The sequence below is a fragment of the Antedon mediterranea genome, chromosome 11 (assembly GCF_964355755.1).
Source record: "Antedon mediterranea chromosome 11, ecAntMedi1.1, whole genome shotgun sequence".
Taxonomy (NCBI): domain Eukaryota; kingdom Metazoa; phylum Echinodermata; class Crinoidea; order Comatulida; family Antedonidae; genus Antedon; species Antedon mediterranea.
In genome coordinates, this window is record NC_092680.1 from 6,055,231 (window position 1) to 6,072,994 (window position 17,764).

Consider the following 17,764-nt stretch of genomic DNA (forward strand, 5'->3'; position numbering starts at 1 on the left):
ATATTATGTTTCGACACCATCAAAGTCACTGTCATTTTTACAACTCACTAAATTGTTATTTATACTAAATAAAATCATCTACATATTAGTTAAAGACAAGTTTTTTCAATAAGATACAAACAATATGATATATAATGATTCACAATTTTTAACTTTAACTTAAAATACTTACAAATTTAAAATCTGAGATGATCCCCCCTTATAGTTCTTACTACAATATTTTTCTGTATAATTCACTACTGGAGATAAGAATCTGTCCCTTATTGGCCTCTTGTTCATGTTGGTTGCAGCTATTGTACCTGGGCTAGGAAACGATGATTTGTACAAGTTTCTAAGTTTATCCCCAGCAGTACATACAGTGTGCAATACCATTATGGTAATGCAGAGTTTATGTGCGCCACTGTGATAGCCAGAATATTTACATTATTAAATGTTTTAGATTTTGCATTGAATGAATACTATAATGTAATTGAAAATATGTTTTAGATTCTGTTTATAAATAATAAATTTGATAAAATTTTAACTTTAAAAGGTTATTCCAGAATTATTATATTATACAGTTATTTTCAGTCATATATAAATAATATTTTTAGAAATATAAATATAAATTTGAATTGAAAATTTACTCAAATACTTGTTTTACATGTATTATCTGAACAAATATATTGTTCCCTTTGTATGTCGGTCAACCCCACCCCAACCTCTCCTCCACAAATTCTAATTCCTTCCCTATTGTATTCAATTTCTATATTCTGTAAATCTTCAAACCTATAAATGATCAATATATTTTACTACAGTACAATTATACATAATATAAACAAAATTGATAGATCTGGTATTGATTAAAACAATAGTATTTTTAATTTACTTAGTAATTTTTAAGAACATTACTAAAACAGACTACCACAAGATATATTCATTTCTTATTAATTTTCAAGTTATTAATTACTGAATTATTATTTGTATCTTAAAGGCCTAATTAACTTTGTCTTTTATGTCTGTCTAATAAATTCATGGACGACAATGCAAATATGACTTAGATATTAATGATTGATTGGAGAAGAAATATTAAATTATGCATATCATATGATTTTTATAGTAATTTTATATCAATAGGTATATTTAAACATTTTTATTCATTAAATAATACTACTGTATGTAATTGGTATATTGATTTATTGTTCTGATTAGCGACTTAGTTTATATTGTGTGTTTATACGTTTAACAAATTGAAACAATGAATGATATATTGTTATTAACTACTAATGATTTTTTAAATATTAAATTTAATATTATACCATTAATATTTTATTTTTACTATGAATTTAAGCTCATTTATGGTATTAAAAATCTTTAAAATATTTAAAATGCATTTATATTATAGATATTAAAATTACTTAATTTTGTAATTTTAACAAATTATATATAATTCTATTTTAGATTAACTTATTCATATTAAAATCAATTACATATTTTCCACATTACTGTTAGTTTTTATATCATCAGGATAAAACAGTATGTGCTTTCATGAAACCATACCAAAAACATGAGGCCTGTGTATCTAAATGAAATATTAAACGATATTTAATTAGAAGAAGTGATCTGTGTGAAATACTTATTTTTCACAAAAAATTGGTCTAAAGAAATATATTTCTGTTTTGAAATTGTTGACTTTTAATGAAATCATTGTCTGAGTTTGGCCTATCTTCAGAACAGTGCAAACTTTTTCTCTGTGGATAATAATGAAGATATACGACCAACTATCAATGAGAAGGTTGCAATGGAATCTTTGTTGTTTTGGAGTTGTTTATTTTAAAAATAGAAACAAGCTATTTGAGATTTAATATCATTATTTTGGTTCCCCTTAAACAAATAGCCTGCCATATATCATGCAATGTATTTGTATGCAAAGAGAGATGCCACAAAACACAATGTAATCCGGATATTCCAGCTCTATTAACCAGGTGCAATACATGTATAACATAGAAAAACATCTGAAAAACATATCATAAAAATCAAAGTAAATTTGATACAAAAAGAAATTCAAGCTGATCCCTGAGAGTAATATAGGATACAAAAAAAACGAATGGAAAAAAAAAACCATGGCATTTATTTTTGAGCATATGTATTTAGAATGTTGTGTTAAGTTAGTTCATAGTTTTGGAAGTGAGCCAAAAGTGAGACATACGTATCCAGCATGCGACAATGTCATAACCTCATGTAGCGACCCTGTTATGTTATACAAGGCATCATGTGCTAATGTAACAACTTACCCAGCTACAATAACTTTCTTTGTTGGAGGTCGCACAAGTATTAAATAGTTTGACTTTACTGTATGTTTGCTTAATGTGTTCTTAAATATGTTTCGTTCTTATCAATGTTTTCGATCTGTTTATTTTTCGGAAATGTACTGCGAATCAAATTAAATAGAAATGTTGTTAATCGTAAGTAAACTATGTTTGTATGTTAGGATTGTAGGCCAAGTATGTCTAAGGGAAGTTGTACACAACATTGAATGTAAAAGTATGGACAGCGTAACATTGGTGTCTTCATTAACATCGTATGCCTGATCTCTTTGTGTTGTTTAGCCTGTAATATGTTATATTCTGTTGTCAATATTCTCGGAAGAGTATGTGTAGGATTGAAACATTGGTTGTTGTAGATAAAGTAAGTAAAGCATGTTTATTTAGTCATGTACTGTAGGCCAAGTTTTCGGAAGTAATATTGGAAATGCCTGGTAGCATATAATACGGTCCACTAAAATGAAAAATGTTGTTAGGCTTAATCTATTTTAAAGCAATGCTCTGTGATAAGATCTGTAGTGCACGCTATTCGCACCCTTTTTTAACACCGTAGGCCTACATTAGTATTACCATGGAGAAATAACTGATTTCTCCATGGTATTACATTTCTTTCCTCAATAACCATGGAGAAAATATGTTGTTTCTCTCCATGATATAACAAAAATGTAGTACTGAAAGAAATGAACAAATGTTCTATTTGGTCTTTGTTTTTACAATGTATTTACCTTGCTGTATAAAAATGTTGGGCTCCCTTAATAAAGTATTTGCATCAGATCTTTTTAAACAGTTTCCAACAGATTCTTAGAACACATAAAGAAATAATTGCATACTATTCTATTACACAATTACACATAACTCCCTAAAAACATATTTAAATATTTCTAAATTGAAAAGCAACAGAACATCAAAGTATGTCTTCTAACTATGTTTCTGAAAAAAAAAGAAAGTAATCCAAGTGCTGTAGTTAAATATTTGCATTTTTGAGTTGTTGTAAGAAATAGAAATTGCCTGAGGAATGTGTAGACTAATTGTGTAAAAGAATGCATTTGAATTGATATAAATTAATTGTGACAAGTGAACTAATATTTTGAGCACCGTTATGCAAGGATACTCAGATACTATAAAATTTACAGCTTTTAAATGAATTTTTACATTTCCTATGTCTGACCTGTCATTTAAACTTTCAACTTTGACATTTTTGCTAATGCTAGGTAGCAAATAAAAAATTGTAATTTATAATAGTTAATTTTACTACAGCCTGCTATTGTAGTATTGTTAAATTGAACAGCGCACTCTCTTTTTGACCACAATAAAATATATTTTAAATTATAAGAAATAAAAAATCTACTATAATTAAGAAAGTATATTATATTTGAATTATTTTAACTACATTTTGATAAAATGTATTTTATTTTTCTACCAGATTTCGGACAGGTTGGTTTAGTTTGATTATGAGATTTTTGATTGATACAAGTGAGCTTTTAGAAAGTTTGATACCATAACCAAAAGTCGCAAAAATTGCATCATAGCTTGACCAATGTCTGAAATGTAACTGAACCAATAACCCTTTAAATAATTATATAAATTATTATAATAAAGAAACCTGCTTTAGCAAGTCTAGCAAATATTATGGAATTTCCGTGCTCAAACCAATCATGCACCTTAGTACAGTATCCGTTCTTATGATGAAGTCATAAGGAACTGGTTGTCTACTGGACTCTTTTCTAACAACACCCCTTTCCTGGTGTACCTTACAATGTCCTCCTTATATAATTCAGGGAGATGTAAAATAAAGTATAATTGTATAATTTAAAAATATGGCATGATGTGACAAATAATAGCCTTTGTATTAAGCCAAAGAGCATTGACTTAGATCGTAAGTGCCACGATTCGTGCAAAACCAATCTAATCTTCATATTTTAATCCATTTTCTAACAATTATAGTTATTCAATGTTCTTTAGAATTGGCAAGTTATGGGTAATGACTCAAATGATGAATAGAGTATGTTGTCGTAGCAACGCGACTGAGTCATACAAGATGGAGACGTATTGTGGATTTTGTTGTATTTCTTTCTGACGACTATAATCCCTTTCTACCCGTGTCAATTACCTTACTATAGACAGGTTTAATCAAGTTTTTATGACCTGTTTTTCTTCCTTGTTAATTTGCATACTAAAACCAGAAGGCTTTAGTTGGCTACTTTATTTTATTCAGCTCATTTCTTCATTTCAACAAATATATTTCATACTATAGATTGCATGCTATGCCGAGCAAAGATCTTTAGACTTTAGGCCTAAACCAAAAAAATTGTACTTTATTTTTATTCAACTTATTTCTTCATGTCTACAAATATTTGTGGAAGAGACATACTATTACTATACAGTAGATCATGCTAAGCAGAGCAAACATCTTTAGACTTTGGGCATGTACCAACAAAATTGAACTTTATTTTATTCAGCTTATTTCTTCATGCCAACAAATATATTTGTGGAAAGACATACTATATACATCATGTGCTATACAGAGCAAAAATCTTTATACTTTAGGCATGTACCAACAAAATTTAAATTTTAAATATTTTATTAAGCTTATTTCTTCATGTCAACAAATATATTTGTGGAAGAGACATACTATAGATCATGTGCTATACAGAGCAAAGATCTTTAGACTTTAGGCATGTACCAACAAAATAGAACTTTATTTCATTCAACTTATTTCTTCATGTCAACAAATATATTTGTTGAAGAGACATACTATTACTATAGATCGTGTGCTATGCAGAGCAAAGATCTTCAGACTTTACACCAAAATAATAAAATGGAAATATTAAATCAATTTTAAAATGGAAAAAATGCAATGTATTGAATAACCAATATAAACAACAAAGCAAAAAAATTGTCTACAGAATATAATAATAATATAGACAGATCATCAACACACAATGTTTAATTGACATAAATTATAACTAGATTTATTTTCTTCCTTTGATAAACTAAGGAAATGACTTTTCTCCATGCTATAGGTGATCTGTCAATACAAATCTACAAAACTATCTGTATTTTGCATTTGATACTTTTTCCATACATACCATAGGCATTTATACATTAATATCAATGTTATGCTATTCGTATTCAATTTACTTGCATATAAATGATAACAGAGAATAATTAATGTAATTTGAACTGATTTGAGTGGAGATGATGAGGTAACAATGAGAAATATATGATAAATTTGATGAGTATATAAATTGTTATTTGTATACTCATTACATTTGTACATTGTCACAATATTAAGCCATGATGTTGGGGTTAAACAAATAGGGCATTTTTTTTTCCAATCAAAATTGTCCCTCACAAAAAAAAAGATTTTAAAACAGTTTCTGTGGAAAGATTTTAAATGTAATGCAATCATGGTTCAAATTTGACCTCACCTCAGAAGTAGGTAAAATGAATGGAACACACATGAGACTGCTCACTAGATAATAAATGACATTTATATAATATATTTTGTGATAGTTGGGCTGTTATAATATGATTTTTTATTTGTTACAGTAAAAACTAGTTTTGAAGTTCTTTGAAGTTTTTAAATAGAAACAGACCCTGAAAGTTAAGATAATTTTGCTTTTTGACCTTAACTTGAACCTAGAGACCTTTGAAATGTCCTAATTTTAGAGCACTGTCTGGTGCTCCCGGGTTACCTGGGGTTACCTGCTGAAAAAAAATCACCAATAATATTTAGTTGTTGACTTGTTAAACATTCTTAGTAGATAATATGATGCAATATACCCTGTACATGTGGTCAAGGCACACTTCTTGTGGTAAAGTTGCTGGTGAGCCATACTTTTGTGGTCAGTTTTATTGGTCAGTCTGTTAATGGCTTTTGATAGCTATTTATAGACGAATAACCATTTATAGAAAATCACCTAGTAGTAGTTAGTAGGATAAGATATAATATTATTTGAAATTGGTATAAATCTGAAATTTTATATTTTAATTACTTTGTTCCACATTTTTTCTTATTGTTGGAAGTATTTCAATAATAACTTTCAGTTGAAAAAACATGACTCTATCCATCCTTACATATACCCACAGCAATACTTACATTTAAAACATGTGAGCAAAATTGATTTCCCAAGATTCTACTAAATTTAATGCAAAAACACATAGCCAAGGAATCCAGCTTTCCACTTAATGCCAGCCATAATTTGATGTCAAAATTTTTCTTTTATGAATGCAATTCTAATATAATATCAAGCTAAACAAATGGTCAAATCCAGTTCAGCAATACATCTAAATTGCTCTTGCATTTTGTACATTTATATATAATTTGTTTTGTGAAGCTTTGAAATTGTATATAATTTTGAATTTGAATAATTTTTTTTCGATATTAAACTGAATATATTTAAAGTAACAATTTGATTTGAGTTGGTATTTTATTTTGTTCAATCTACTATGCTGAACTATTATTTTATTATTATATTATTTCATTGATCATATCATAAATTAATAATAATACCAATCTTGTACTCTAGTCTTATACTATTTGTTAATGTGACATAATTTTTGTATATGTTTATACCTTCACCATCTTGGGGGTAATCCTGAATAATTGAAATTTAGTTAAATAATCTAAGCACATTGTTATATTTTTTTTTTTGACTGAATGTTTTTTTCATTACCTATATTTTTGTAACACCATTATTTCAGTGTTCGACTGCCTTTTTATTTATTTTTTTGTATTTTTATACTAAATAAAAAAATATATATAACATAATAAATGAATCAATTTCAATAAAAATATAGACTTAATTATTATTTATTTTTAAACTTTGTTATACTATAGAAACATTTATGCAATTTTGTATGTGTATTAATTCTTTGTTATATTATACATTATTTTATTTTAAAGAAAATCTATCAATTAAATAACAAAAATTGTATGTATTATTAATACAGTAGCTATCTTTCAGCTTTATTGAACATACATAATTTAAAAAGTTTCAAATTTGAAGAATGATCATGCCAGAAAATTGTCGCATTTTTATGACTATCGCCACTGAAAAGTATGTCTCCACGAAAGGAGGTCACGATCCAAACATAAAAACGATCCTCCGCTAACCAGGTAGCCAATTCTCACTGCACAACTTACGATCTGCATGAAAGAAATAAAATTTGAAATGATAATTTTTTCCCCTTTCTTAGTATCATCGAGGGAATGTAACGTGATACGCTGTCTCATTATTACTGTTGGTTTGTTGGTGATTTAGTTGTTTGAAAATCTTAATTTAGCAAAAAATGTTAGTTGCCAGAATTTAATGGGATACTCTGATTCAAATCCAGTATTTTCTTTTTCGTTATTTCAATTTATCTGTCAAATTAATTGATTCAACAAACATTTATTGTAGTTGTTGTAATTGTAGGCATATTAGTGTCCTTTTTAATGTCTTTCTAATCTTTATAAATATTTTATTTTATTGTATTTGTGCAGTTAAAATAATATACAAATATTTTTTATTAAGTTTTTATTAGTATGTATACATTAAAAGTTTAATTTTGCATTTTGTTTATTTTTATTTATGTAGAAAACTGTTTTATTCTTGTATGTTATTTCTGCATATTTGTATTGTAGGGACCCTCATGAGACAAGCTATTGCTTCTAGTGCGGGCCCTAGTCTGGGCTCCAGACGGAGTTTTGTCTTAATATTAGTAAAAATATAAATATTTTTGCACATATGGCGTTTCATACGTGTATTACTTGAGTTTGGGTATTTTCAGACAAAAATCAAAACGACGACGTGGGGAATGACATAAAAAAGACAATTATATACAGACTTGAAGCAAGTCTATGCGGGCCCCAGTTGTTGTCTAATAACTGAATAAATACATGTATATATGAACTGTTCAATAAATAATTTTTTTTTTCTTGTTAAGTGTATATTACAAAAAATAATATATTTTTAGCTTTATACTGCATATCTCTTTCACTGTGACCTTTTTCATACTTGTTTTTTTATTGAAACACTTAACTGGAAGGCTATAGAATCTAAAAAATACATAGCTCAGTATTTATTATTTTCCAATAAGTTATATTTATATAATTGCCTTTTAAACAGAAATTGAATATTCATGAGGTTATTAATAAGTTATCTATTAGCCTTGAGATTGGTATAAATTGTATATGACATGACATATACCGATATACAGCATCTAGATAGCCTAGAATACTCTGTAGATTGAGTAAAATGGATGTGTTAGCTGTCTAATAAGAGTTCATGTCGCTTCCGATTCCCAACATTATGAAACATGACAGCTGCCTCGCTGTTCATCATAGATGTTGGCATGGCAACCAACATCATCTAACATGTCTTATGGATGTCATGACAACTCGAGAATCCATATTTCTATCATCTTTACAACCTTCCGCTATGATGTTTCATCTCGATAATTTTTAGCCGTCTTCATTCTAATCATAGTATTATTCTCGTCAGTGTCACATCATATGCTTGCGTTTCGACGAACATGCGGCAATAACATCAAACTTGTTTTTGGATAATGGGGATTGGTTAGTGAAAATTTCCAGAAGCTATTTGCAAACTGGTTTGATCGTGGCCGACTTTACACTAACCTGTATATGTTTAATGCTATGCAATCTTTATCTACATCATCATTCTAATACTGTCATGTTGGTATTAAGTGAGTCTTACCTTGTATACTGTTTCTTCTAATACTAATGTGGTGCCACATCATAAATAGATAAAGTCGTGAGGTAATTTCCCTATTGATCGTAATCAAAACGGTACTGGGTATGGTCTACTAGTTTTTCTGCTCCTATCCAGTACATCCATTCATAGAAGCCTTGATGAAGTAAGCCTACCTGGTGGTAACCATAGAACGGTCCCGAGATAACGACTATACTTCAGCTTTAGTCGATAGAAGATTGAAAAAATTGTTAGAGATAGAATATACAATGTTTGATTATGTGTAGATGTGTGATTTGTTCTTTTATTCTAATGATGTTCTGCATAAGGAATTGAAGATAGTAGTTGGGTATAATAATTTGTTATATCAATTAATTCAATTATCGTAGATTGTATATTATGCGATAAATATTATTTAATAAATTTCTGATATAATATTATTAATTATTATAATATTAATAAAAAGATATTTTTTAGTATAAATTTAAAAAATATAGATATAAGGAAGAAGAGCAAAGAGATTATGGAGCGGCGGCTGTACCAGAATATACAATACTAAGTATTGTAAAATTAATATACTAAAAAATATAGGCGATCTTGTCAAAGGTCAAGCGCCTTCAGCCTGCCACGTTTCGATATTCAATATTGAAAACTTCAATGTTTTCCACAAACATACATAAATGTGTACACGGACCAGTACAAGAATGAGAGATTATAATTTAAAGTACTTTCAATTTAAGATATATTTTTTTTGTATAATGTGGTAGTCTTGAAAAATTGCTATTTTAAAAATTTGACAATAAAGGTATTTATTTATTTATTATTACTGTATTATATTGGCAACAAAGATTTGTTCCACACACCACGACTGTTTAGCATATAAGCTTCAGTTTAAAATGTATTTATCTTTTATTTTTTTCAACTTTATTTAGAGGAGGTAACCCTTCCAGCTGAACCCGCAGGCCACCGGATATATTGTAGGTAAATCAAAATGTACCTCGTTGTTAAAATGACAAAATATAATATAAAATACAATTTAAAAATACATTACATTTAACAAATTACAATATTAAAAATATGTTTTTTAAACTTAAATTTTTAAACCATTCTTATTTACATTTTTATTTTGTGAAAAGTGAAATGGTTTATATATTTCTTGGTATTTTATATTTTAGTCACGAACGCATACAGTACCTACAGTACATAGATGTCATTATCTTTGTAATAACAAGTTAGTTAGTGTATGTTACTTTTGTAAGTCTCAAAATAGACATGTAAATTTAACCCAACCAGAAAAACATCAATTGTACAGTAAAATTATACAAAAGCTATTTACATAGGAGATTACAGAAATCAAATCTCATAGGATATGCCAAACAACAGAGGCTAAATTGTTAAATTCACCACAGAATGGTTATAGTTAACCTGTGGCTAGCTTGGACTGTCCTTGATTTTTATAATATCCTAACAATATATCAGGTATGTATGTATTATCAAAGTGTGTTGTTTCTTGTTGTTAGCCTTAACAGGAGTCCAAGGTGTGACTGCCTTTGATGTGTGTGTGGTATGCGTTATTTACCGCAGTTGAGCATTGTTAAGAATTGATTAAACTTGATAAAAACCCCTTTCACTCAAAAGTGTTTGAAATGGTACTTGTTTTATTTAGAAAAGTGACATAAATGTATGTTAAATGATCTGTATAAAACGAATACGAGAAAAGAAATCATATAGCTAATGAAAATAGTAATTAAAATGTACAGTGTTATAATTAATAATAATTATTTGATGGAAACTACACTTATGGAACACAGACACACTTCTTCAAAAAAAGATGCATTTAGAGTATTTTAAGCTAAAATATCATTCAAAACTATATGACATAGGAGCAGAAAGGTATTTATGTAAGACCTAAGATAACATTAATAATTCATTTGTTTTCTTAACAGTGCCAGGTATATATAAGACAAAATTATAAAAAAACAAGAACAGAAAAATAACCATTCAGACAAATGATTATTCTCCAAAAAGTATATATTTATTTACAGTATAGTACTAAAAGTATTAAAAAACTAAAATTTATTTTAAAATTGTAAACATAAATTAAATTAATAATTTTAATATTATTTAGGCTAATTTATTTATACTATTTAAGGTTTTAAAACAAGAATGCTACACAAATAAACACAAAAATCGACCAAATATATTTTGATTATTTTTAATATCTTATTTGGTTAATAATTTTTTATCATTGTCCTATTCATTTTGCTGTTCTAAATTCTTTGGTGCATTTGTTAAAAACGTCAATATTATTGTACTGTACTTTTTATGACAAATTTATTGTTCGACCCAGTTAGCTCGAAATTCCTCCCTTTTTTTCACCAATAAACCTTCTTAATCCTCAACCAATCAGCACACTGTGATTCTTAAGCCTCAATTATGAAAGTTATTTATCTAAATGGATATTGTTATCCTCCCTGTTTCAAAATGGAACATTCTAATGTTTTATTGTAGTGTCATAGGAAAGTCAAGGTTATTTTGTTTCACTAATTTTAAAATAAAAAAAGGCTATAATAGCCCAACAAAAAATGCAATGAATGTTTAGGATTTTGTAAATATTTCCTCCAGTTTAATGTGTTTTGTAGTGTGATTATGAAATATGACAATCAATTATGTTTTGCATAATCCTTTTATTTAAATGTATAACTACAGAATCCTACAATACGTTATATAATTATAAAATATTTTTAATTTAATTTTTTTTAAATATAATGTAAAATTTCACAAGAAACCTATACACAAATAAAATCTGTAATTATTTTAATTTTTGTATTTTTAAGTTTCATAAATTTATTATGTGTAGATATTTAAAATTACTTTAAAATATTATCACAGTAATTTCATTTTGTGCATTGTATAATGTAAAATATAATTTTATGTAAATTGACCATAGTACAAATTGTTGATATGATACATAATTTCAGATTATTAGCAGATTATTAAAGTTGGTATAATACTATATTTATTCAAATTAGACTCATCAATTCTTATTGAAAGATAATTTTCACAAATTATAAAGGAGATATTAATCACATGATGGGAATAATTAACTGAAGTATTGAACTTGATTCTACCTATCATTAATTTATGAATTATTTTACATATTATGAATTAATTTACATAATTGTGATCCATAACATTTTTGTTTGATATTTAGAATTTGTAGAATGTTGTTACGGTGTAGTATTTTCATAGTCTGTGAACTTCTATAAATGTTTGATGAGCTGCAAGATTTAGTTTAAATTCATTATATAATGTATACTTCCTCTTTTTCCTCCTTTTCTGTCCTATGTTATTTATACTTATGTTCATTATGTAATTGTAACATTATTTTTATTTTATTTTATGTCTTTAGGCAATGTGGCCAAGGATTACCAATAGTGAATTAATCACTGTCCTATCAGATAGGTGGTAATCCCCCTGATACAGGGGCTATTGTGTGAACCAGTTCACCGGGGTAACCCCCTACTCTTTTTTCGAATAATGAACTGGGTTCTTTAAAGTACACACAGGTTATAACTGTGTACACTGGACCTACGGTTTATAGTCCTTATCCGAGAAGACTTGTTCCACCACCAGAACTAGGAGCGAGTCGGCCTCGAACCCTTGCCGATGTTGTTGTTGGCTCTTTAGGTACAGTAAACGGCGCCCCTGCCTTAACCGCTCGGCCATATGACTCGCTCACATATTGTGTTTCTGGATTGTTTGGATTGAAAGAAAGTATTATATGAAGTATTATTATTGCACATAGTCTTGTCATACAGAGATATAATATAAGCTTATTTTATAACTTCATGTACACGCTACAGAGTAAAAAAATGATTTTAAAATATTGTTTTTATGTGAAATTATTTTTCTTTTAATAAGTGCTTACAATTGGAACATGGTACTAAAAATTGTTCTGGTGGTTCTTAAGCTCTGTCTACACTATCAAACTTTATATGACAAACAAATGTGATGTGACCATATATGGACTTGATATCACTACCATATTTGGGTATATCACTACCATATTTGAGCACATCACACTAGTCTAATAATTTAGACCAAGCTTTAAGAACAATCAAACAACTAGCCAGGGTTGTGGAGGATTTTTCTCATAAATATTCACACTTTTTCTGTGGCTTTATAAGACACAATGTATTTCTCTTCCCTTGTTAAAAGTTATCCAGTTTTTAATTAAACAATTAACCAAATATTCATGGTTGTAATGTAAGTGTTAAAGCCCTCTACGTGGTACGGTGGAACAGAGTAATAGTTCTCAATTGTACACATGCGTAACAACGATTACATTCATATACCATCATCTTCAGCAAGGATCCAAACATTATACTGTACTGTTAAAAAAAAAATATTTCTGTTGAATAGTTGTTTTAAATGTTATCTTTTGAGAAACTCAACATCTATTATTCATTAATATTATAAAGTTAAAATAGTGTTACAATTCATGGGTTGTGTACTTTTTTCTACTTATATATTTATCACCAAATAATTATTATTTAAACATTTCCTTAAGTAAAACAATTTTTAATGAATTGAATATGTAAATAGGTAATTGCCATAGGTAGAACAATTAAATGTTTAACAAACTGATGAATGAAAACTTTTATTATTTGCCATTGCATGCATTTAAAGTGGGGTGGAAAACACATGAATGAAACAGCCTTGAAAAAGTTATGTTAATATTAACCCAAATGCAACTACTTAAAATCCTAATATAAACTACAGATGTTTTTAAATGGATTGAAATAATGTTATGAATGCTAGCATCAGAACAGAGTCGCTGAAATTATTCAGAATTAAAGAAATTGCGTTCATTAGATATTCAATAGCCGTATGTTGGATTTTTAATATTTAATGGTTATGCATCACTGAATTTTAAAATCTTTTTTTGTAATATAAGAAAAACAGAAGGTGAACAGAGTTTAACATTTCTTTAATTCCTAACTAAAGATTTATTTAAATCAAATTAAATATTTCTTTATTTATAAATTTTGATAAAAGCATTGAACAAAAAAAGCCATAAATTAAAAATATTATTAAAAATATTTCATTCTGAATTATAATAATTTTTAAAACGCTTAAGAATAATGTTAATATATTTATATAATAGTATTTAAATATTGTTTAAAAAATATAAATATTATAACCAATTAATTATTTCAAATAATTATTTATTAATAAAATAGTAACAGTAACAGAAAAAGATTACTAAAATGTTATTATTATGCCTAAATTAAATTTTCTTTTAAATTTAAGTCCTTGTTCTATATCAAAATAATTGTATAGAAAAGGCATCTACATATTTGAGTGGCAATATTTTAAATTCTTATAAAGAGTAGTCAATATTTAATATATTTTAATAAAATAAGAATCCAAAAACAGGCATTTAAATAATGTTCATTTATATATTAATTATTTTTTTAAAATTTCTATGCAACCAATTCTTGTCTACAGTGAATAAAAGTACAATATAAACAACATTAATTTTTAATAAACTTTTAAAAGTAAATACAGTAAGCATATTAATAATTAATGTAATTTGATCAATTTTGCAAGATGTTTATAGGGAAAACTGTAAATATTAATGTCATAAGTTGTGACATGGATTTTGTTAATGTCATGCGTAAAGGCTTCAATGTCAGTTTGTCTAATATAAAACATGTAAAGCAAATTATAATTATAAGCCACTGACATCTGTATTGCTTTTTGACTATGTTAAATATATATTCTCCTTCTCCATATTTGCCATAAATGGTGAAATGGTGGGATAGAAATGTCATACTTCTTGTGGTTTCCTTATGTATTTGATAAATTTTATATGTAGGCCTTTTGAGATGTTTTTGTCCTTTTATACCTCACCAGTGGTGGACACTTTGATTAGTGGTCGCGCTTATGTCCGTCACTTCTAAAGTAGAGGGGAATTTCCCCCTTTTCTCTATAGCGGAGTGTCCCACCGGAGGTGCTGACCGGTCGTGGGTAACACATGTTTTTTTTAATGTTGTCTGGCATATATGTACTGTACATTTAAATGGTTACCAAACTGTCAAGCATCTGCTTTTTTTTTGGTATGCTATTGAATATGGTAATTGTGAATAAACGTTGTGATTAAAAAATATATATAACAGAAACAAATACAAACCTATTCGTGGAAATAAATAAAAACCCATTAAAATGAATTAATAAAAGTAGTGATTCATGCCACAAACAAGAAAAAAGGAAGAGAGAAACTGGTTGTTATGTTAAACCAAAATATTTATTAGTTATGTTGACTATTTCAATATTCAAGATGTATGTGTTGTATTTACAAACCATTTTGTCTAGAACATAAAACTTAAAGCATTATCATAATAAAAATTAATGATGAGCTTGTTCTTTCATTCTTACATTATTTAATTTTATTGATGTTTTTTTTATTGAATGTTGTGTATTTTCAGGTTGATGACATAAAGCAAGCTATCCAAGATTTAAAGTCAAACAACGTTCGTGCGTTGGATCCAGAACCAAAAATTGGAGCTCATGGCAAACCAGTTGTCTTCCTTCATCCAAAAGATTGCGATGGTGTCCTAGTGGAGTTAGAAGAAACTTAGCTATTTATTTATTTATTTATTCATTTATTATTTTTTGATATCGACACTCAATACACTACTTGTTTGTTTATGGTACAACAATTGTTCAATTTTCTAGGGCTCTGCTGATTACACAAACACCATTCATTCTAGTGTGTTAATTTCTCATTATTAAGTTGATGTATTAATATTTTAACAGAAACATTCTAAACACCTCAGTTTATTGTCATGGTTGTGTTTGCCAAACAACCGATCTCTCTTCATTACTCTGATATTCCCTAAATGTATTATTACTTCTTGTTGGGACAATTTCACAAAGAGTCAATGTATGCTTTAACATAATGAGTTTTGCTGTTACCATTTTTGAATAGAGAGAAGTGTTATTCCCGCTAACAGTCAGTTTGAAAGTTGCTTGTCCAATCAAATTATCCCTTCTAAAATAATGTATTACACTTTGTAGAAATGTTTCTTATGTCAAACTTCCGTCTCATTTCCACCTCAAGTAAAGACCTCCACTCTCTCCTATCTCTGTCTTCCCATCTCTATGTAATTTGTATATATCCATACCTTCCCTATGCCCTCCCAATCAATGTAGGCCTATATAAAATATTTATTTTAACATTTTATTTCTTTTTTTTTGTAAGCCAACTGTTACTGCGGATTTTTTCCATCGATGAAAAAGTACCAAGCAAATGTTTCAATTTGATATCAACTCTTTTCTCCCTCATATATACCTTTATATAATTATGTTTAATGGCAATTGAGAATTATGAATAATATTATGATGGCCTGTCAAATAGCATAAATAATGATGCTAAACGGTGATCTACGCCTACTCTCTCAAATTCCTCCATATACAAATTATTTTTTCAACTGGTTATACTTTCCACTAAAGAGAGAAAGAGATAACGATATATTAATCTTACAGTTTTTACTTTGATAATGCCTAAGGTTTTAAAAAAATCATAAAAATATATTGACAATTTTGAAATACCGCCGCAAGTACAATTTGAAAGTTGAGGTGTGATCGGGGATTTGTGCTATAAATATCTTAATTGTTCAAATGTTTGTCTACTGAACCGTCATGATCTTCAGAAACGTAAATGACGAAAGCAGTGAAATGTTAGTGGCAAAACACAGCTAATGATGACAACATGTCAAAAAAATGAAAATACTATAATATCTCGGAATCATGAAACAATATAAAATTGTTAATGCATGTTAAAATAAAGTTTTACTCCGATTAAATCGACAAATGAATACTATCGATTCGTGTATTTCTTTATGTTTGTCTGCATATATTTTAATCTATACAATGAATTTAACAAGACATTTCTTACAAAAAAACGCCGCTCGTCTTTTTGACGTAACAGTTTTTGTTATTGTTCATTCTGATCTTCATTAAATGCAACCGCCGACAAACGTGCTCACTAAAAAACAATTATTATCTATACACACCAAGATTTACTCTTTACTAAGTGATACACACAATTCGCCAAAATAGTTACCATAGATCCTACATTATAGCCAAAATGAAAACATTGTTTATTGAACAGATCTTACAGACTACCGGTACCGTCTGTATAGTACACTTTTTATACTCTCTTCTCCCAGACATTCTGTGGGGTTTGAGCATGCCCAGTCCGATTTTACAAATTCTCATTTTTTCAACGTTAGTAAATTAAAGCTTCCGCGTGATACAGTTTCCTAATGCTTCCGTCCTCTTAAATATAACTGCCTAAAGCGTGGTTCCCACAAGCGACGGAACACAAGGACGTAACGCAACGCAAGTGAATTGACCAATCACAAGCGATGGCTTATTCGCTTGTGATTGCTAACTGTCTATAACTTCGCTTGTCATTGGTTAAAACGCTTGCGTTGCGTTTACGTCCTTGCGTTACGTTCTAGTGGGAACCAAGCTTTAAGGCGCGGCGCGGAAACACTCATTCGTTCAGCCTAATTCTTCAGTAAGAATACTGTTACCCATGCTTTAAATACAAGATAACATGATTGGATAGGTTTTTATTTTGTATAGGATTTTTTTCAATCGTCTTTATTATATCTACTGTACTGACACGATAATTGTTTGTGATAAACCGTTTATTTGGTTTATATTATATGGAGTTTATTTTTATTG

General features: G+C 28.3%; 1 protein-coding gene across 1 annotated transcript in view; it reads left to right on the top strand.

Annotated features, from left to right (window-relative positions):
• Positions 1-16,887, top strand: part of LOC140062207 (methylmalonyl-CoA epimerase, mitochondrial-like) — a 56,299-nt gene extending 39,412 nt beyond the window's left edge. Inside the window, exon 5 of the mRNA XM_072108303.1 lies at positions 15,496-16,887. Coding sequence (XP_071964404.1) covers positions 15,496-15,648 — 153 coding nt within the window. The 3' untranslated portion in view covers positions 15,649-16,887. The remainder of the gene's footprint in view (positions 1-15,495) is intronic.
• The last annotated feature ends 877 nt before the right edge of the window (positions 16,888-17,764 follow it).